This window comes from Podarcis vaucheri (assembly GCF_965113315.1).
Source record: "Podarcis vaucheri genome assembly, chromosome: 12".
NCBI classification, from domain to species: Eukaryota; Metazoa; Chordata; class Lepidosauria; order Squamata; family Lacertidae; genus Podarcis; species Podarcis vaucheri.
The window spans coordinates 18,965,916-18,971,915 of record NC_138750.1 but is presented as its reverse complement, the minus strand read 5'-3'; the positions used below and the strand labels follow the sequence as shown (position 1 = coordinate 18,971,915).

Below are 6,000 nucleotides of genomic sequence, written 5' to 3'. Positions count from 1 at the left end.
ATCAATCCCATTTTCTCCTTGGGAAGTTTATTTTCTAAAATAACAATTGTAGAGGAATCACCACAGGATGGCAGTTGGGGGGGGGGGAGGGAAGAGGCCTTCCTGAGATTGTTCTGTCACATAGTCCTTAGTTTTCCCATCTTGAACTGATGATGGAATTGAATATATATTTCTTTTTTTCTTTTGCAGTTCAACTTTTTAAATTGCTTTGCATCGTTATTCTACATTGCCTTTGTCATGTTTGATATGAAACTTTTGAGACAGGTGAGTGATCTTACATTGTTTCAGTTATCTGATTATCTTAATATCTCCATTTTTTTATTACTTTACATTAGACTGATTCAGATAATAATTTCAAGCTTGGATATATCTTCCAGAATCTCTGCAGCTGATCTGCTGTGACAGGTAGTCCTTAAGACTGAACTTAAGGCTACTGTGCTGTAATGTGAAATAATTGCTTCATGTTTAATATGGCTCTGTGCTTCTTTGCTTTACATGCTGTACATTGTAGTGACTTTTCTACTCTTTTCAGTCTTGTAGTAGCATTTAGAGCGGCATCCTTTCTTCACACAAGTTTGAGATACTCTGGTTTGAGTGGTTGCAAATTATATTTTTGTGTGATTTAGTTTTATGTCAAATTTCTGGGTCTGTCCTTTCTTTAGTAAACAGCTGACCATGAAATTGTTAACATAGTAAGGCTAGTGGGAATGAAAACTGCTACCAAAATGAGCTGCTTCAGTGATTGCTGCCATCCTTATTTTTTCAGATTCAGCCTAAAAATTTGCTTTGCTTCAGTTCCATGTATTGTGGAATTCTTAGATCTGTAGTGCTTGTTACATAGGACATGCTCATTAGTTAATTGAATGCAGATAGAATACCCTTTTTAAGGACTGCTACAGTCTCATTACATGTTTGCTTTGCTTAATTTTCTTAAAGAGCTTGGCAACTTTGCTGATAACTTCCCAAGTCCTTAATCAATGTGTAGAAGCTGTGCTGCCTTATTGGCTCCAAAAGAGGCGGACCAAGAATGTGAAGAAAAAGGTGAAAGCTTTGGATATAGATACTGACCTGACTTTGCTTGAGCAAGTTAATCTGGAAAAAGGGATGGATACCTATCCGGTAAGTTGACTGTATCCTCTTCCGTGGTTCATTACATCTGAAAAGTGGAAGCTTAAAAACCCCCAACACAAAACAAATTTGACTATTGCAAATATTTGAAACCTTAATGGAATTTACAGTGGAAATAAATGCCCCCCCGAATAGTTAGAAAATAAGCATTTTTGTGCTGGTTCAAACCAGTGGTCTAAAATCATGCTTTATGTTGAGCTCACACAGCCCCAATCTTTCCCCTGCAGGTAAATCCTAGTCCATGTGACATAGTGGTACCATCAGGACTTTAGGGTCCAGGGCCCCACTCAGCAGAAGGGCTATCTTTCTATCTACAGTCAAATCTTGGTTCCCAAACGCATCCGTTATTGCACGTCTCGGCTCCTGAAAGCTGAAAACCTGGAAGTAACTGCTCTGGTTTTCGAATGATTTTCAGAAACTGAACGGCTTCCGAGGAGTTTTTTCCTTTCTCCATTGACTTTGCTGACCGACCTTTGATCCTCAGTTGTCAAACGTTTCGGAAGTCAAACGGTTTTCCAGAATGGATTACGTTTGACAACTGAGGTTTAGCTATCTGTCTTCTGATAAAACGCATACCACATCTTACTTCATTTTGAAGTAAGTGAAGCAATCCACATCATATTCCAAAAAGGGAGCTCCCAGTAAGACCATTCCAATCTCATGCCATTCACCCGGACCACCTGTTGCACTAGCTTTAGGAGTTTTTGATTTAGGTTTTCGTATAATAAGAATTGTCAAGAGGTTGGGGGTCGTGTACTCGGCCCTGTTCATCAACGTTGGTTCTGCCTGGAGCTCAGACTTCCGGGTAAAGAGGCAAGCTCATGAGGAAGCAGTTTCTCTTTCTGCTGGCTGCTAACACTCTCTTTAATTGCACCAGGGTGCTGGCTTGTCTGTACCAGGGCTTCAAGGCCAACGGCGATGACTTCATTTATTGGGAAGAATTTTGCAGTTGTGGAGTCACACATACACCCTAGACTTTCAGCTCTGGAAAGTTTTGGCCTAGACATCTTCTGATTGGCTGGTTATTAAGTATTACCCACAGGCCGCGTGTGATGCTTCACCTTTTCCCTTTGCTTCCCTGACTGTCACCTGTGTTATAGGGCCATGGATTCATTGTTAATGTATCAGGCTAGATTAGCTGAGCCTTTTTGCCTGTTCTGTGATTTCCCAGATAGTCCTATATTCCTAATAGCATTTTCCTTTCTTATTTTTCCTATGCGATAAGCTGACTTCATTATACGCTGCTATTTTAATTGTGATTAGAAAACATCTACATCTTCATTCTAAACCATTGTCTGGACTCTTTTAGTCACATCTGTGACTGTATAATTTGGCTTCTTTTGCATGAGACCCCGGAAGCAGAGCGTGGTACTTCAGCTTTTGGTTCTTGGGATCTTAGGGATGTCTGGAATCTCCTGACTCAGATTGGGTGGACAAACAGCCTTGTTCTACCTAAAAGCAGTTTGTTTACTCCCTATGTGTTGGCCGCATTTGAAACACCAGTAAACATTTACTTGGGGTTTTGGGGTAGATTTCCTGACAATAATTAGTAAGGTTTTATTTGGTAAATTTAGAGTTGGGGCAAAAGCACATACCAAGCACAGTTCTTTAAGAGAGGATGTAATTATTAAAACATCACCTTCATTCTAATTGGTGATTTATGTTGGGCATGGAGCAGCGCTGTACACCGTCTCTTATGTTCCACACAAGATGAATTAATTGATCTTCAAATGAATAGAAATGAAAACAGATAGTTGGTATGTATACTCTGCTCACGTCAATCTTCCACTCCCTGCTTTTTATTTTACACCCACGCTCTCCACTTTAATATTTCTAATTGGGAAAATACGTAGGTCTGCCTGGATCTGTAAAGCTGCTTCTAATCTTGTATTTATGGTTAAATTTTTCTCTTTTCTTGCAGGGTACTTTTGATGATTATTTGGAGTTGTTCTTGCAGTTTGGCTATGTGAGCCTTTTTTCATGCGTCTACCCTTTGGCAGCTGTTTTTGCAGTGCTCAACAACATCACAGAGATGTATTCTGATGCCTTAAAAATGTGCAGGATCTTTAAACGCCCGTTTTCAGAGCCTGCTGCGAATATTGGTGTATGGCAGGTAATCCATTCAGATGCATGATGTTTGAATAACTTCATCATTTCTTTATTTGTTTCTCTATTTGCCATTGGAATACATGAGAAGTTGGTCATTTTCCCACTCTTTTAAGGGTATAAAAGTGGGATATACCGTATTTTTACATCTATAAGATGCCCCCATGTATAAGACGCCCCCTATTTTGGGGGACTCAGATTTAAGAAAATGGGGGGAGATGGCCCAGAGTATAAGACGCCCCCTAATTTTTGACATTATCTTTTAGGGGGGAAACCTAGTCTTATATACAGAAAAATATGGTAAGTCTATAAAGTATGCCATGAATTTACAGTAACCTGAGAATTCAGTTAAAAAGCAAGCATAGGTACAAAATGACAGAGACAAGAAATAGACATGTTGTATGGGGATTCAGCTGTCAGTGTAGTATTTAGGTATAGTGTCTTAAGACTGTGCAATAGTTCTTAAAAGAAGTACCTTATTCCTTGCAGATGAGGCAGATTTACATACCGTATTTTTCGCTCCATAGGGCGCACCGGACCATAGGGCGCACGTAGTTTTTAGGGGGGGAAATAAAGGGGTAAAAAATAATCCCCCCCCCAGGTCCAGGAGCGGCGGCAAGATTGCTTCCCCTGACCCCAGCCCCCAGAAGAGGCAGCTATCCGCAAGCCTTCGGAGCGCGGCGGGAACTCCCGCCGCGCTCCGAAGGCTTGCGGATAGCTGCCTGAAGCCTGGCGAGCACAGCAGGAATTGGCGCTGCGCTTGCCGGGCTTCAGGCTGCAGCCTGCTATCCGCAAGCCTTCGGAGCGCTCTGAAGACTTGGAAACAGCTGCCTGAAGCCTGCATTCGCTTCATAGGACGCACACACATTTCCCCTTCATTTTTGGAGGGGAAAAAGTGCGTCCTATAGAGCGAAAAATACCGTATTTCTTTTATAGGCTACAGGGCATTCAATTTAGGGTAGAGGTGGGGAACCTGCGATCCTGCAAATGTGGTTGGCTACAACTCATAGAATCATAGAATGTGATTTTAAGCCATCTTTAGGCTGTTTGGGCCAGACTATTAGTGGCAGATTTCATGCAGATACCTACCCCAAACTTTTGGTTATTGGCACTTTTGAATGTAACAAAGAGGAATGTCAGGGCTACTCAGGAGCCTGAGACAAGAGAACATATTTTTTGCTAAAAGAATTCTGGTTCTTTTTCTTTTTGTTTCAGTTGGCTTTTCAAACTATGACTGTCATATCAGTGGTTACCAATTGTGTCCTTATTGGCATGTCACCTCAAGTAAATGGACTTTTCCCAGAATCAAAAATTGAGCTTATCCTAATTGTAGTGCTGGCAGAGGTAAGTTGACAATTTAATTATTTGCTTATGGTCTGTAAGCAGTGCGGTTTTTTTCCAGAAAAAGAGGTGCAGGAACTCCCACTTCTTTTTTGATGTGCAACCCTAAGGTGGCGAAATTCAGTTCCCTGTCCATAAGAGTTTGTAAGCTGTGCATTTCCTTGACTGCTACATCCACCATCTTATTAGCTAGAGAATCTTGCGTATCAGTGCTTTTCAAGCTTTCCTATCTGTTAGGGAACCTTTTATACATGGATAGGTCTATTATGAGATCCCAGCAAGTTGCAGAAGGGGCACACACAAAGGAGCTAGCTGCATGCTACTGGGGCAGATCTATGCATTGGAAAGCGGTTTTTGCAAAACAGTTGTCTTGACCAATTGTTGTGGCCAGATGTATTCTAGCTTTGGAGTCCAGCTGAAAGCAAAGTAGTTCTCGGGATGGGAAGCAGCAGGTGGGATGAAAAGTCCAGAACTTGCGTCCTGCTTCAAGTTGCCCAGCTCTCCTGCCACTTTGTGGTATTTTGAGATAATCTACCTTCAGAAATGCCATCATACGTGGTCAGATTTTCACGGCTTAATGTGAGGTGTGGACAAGGCCTGTGAGATGAGATGCTTCTCAAGACTTCCTTCCAAAATACAGTGGTACCTCAGGTTACATACGCTTCAGGTTACAGACTCCGCTAACCCAGAAATAGTACCTCGGGTTAAGAACTTTGCTTCAGGATGAGAACAGAACTCGTGATCTGGCGGCGCGGCGGCAGTGGGAGGCCCCATTAGCTAAAGTGGTGCTTCAGGTTAAGAACAGTTTCAGGTTAAGAACGGACCTCCGGAACGAATTAAGTACTTAACCTGAGGTACCATTGTACTTTCCTGTCAATTATTCTGCGCTGTTTTCAATCGTTTCTTAATCAATGTTCATTATTAAATTCTGTAAAATAATATTTTAAAGAATAAATTGCTTTTGCTTTGAAATTATTTTGCTTTGGAGGCAAAATAAACATTTTGGCATCACACTGTCGCAAGAGAGACTTACGGAAACAGTAATTTAAGAAAAATTAAAAGGGGAGTTTGTGGGGTGCTTGGAGGTATGAAAAAGCTTTGGCATCATAGTGAGGAAAGGGGAAGCAGTTATAGACACACACATATTGTGGAATCTTTTGAGGGTCACCAATAAACTTTTCATCAAGTCATCGCAGCAGGGGACGGGGCCCGTGGGAGTAGTCAATTATTGTAAAGAAAGGCTATTTTAAATTAATATATTTTAAAGCCAAGTTTTGAGGGGGGCCACAAAAAACCCTTGAGGTACCAGATACAATCCATAGGCTGAATTTGTTATGAGTATATTAGAAAATTTGCGGCAATAGTTGCCAGCATCTTGAAGGCAACAAATTAGCTGGCTGAGATATCTACAACCCTCTTATCTCT

General features: G+C 41.3%; 1 protein-coding gene across 1 annotated transcript in view; it reads left to right on the top strand.

Annotated features, from left to right (window-relative positions):
• The window catches only part of ANO10 (anoctamin 10), a 75,734-nt gene that overhangs the window by 11,026 nt on the left and 58,708 nt on the right, over window positions 1–6,000 (top strand). Inside the window, exons 7-10 of the mRNA XM_082194069.1 lie at window positions 190–264; window positions 937–1,119; window positions 3,050–3,241; window positions 4,450–4,578. Of these exons, the coding sequence (XP_082050195.1) occupies window positions 190–264; window positions 937–1,119; window positions 3,050–3,241; window positions 4,450–4,578 (579 nt within the window). The remainder of the gene's footprint in view (window positions 1–189; window positions 265–936; window positions 1,120–3,049; window positions 3,242–4,449; window positions 4,579–6,000) is intronic.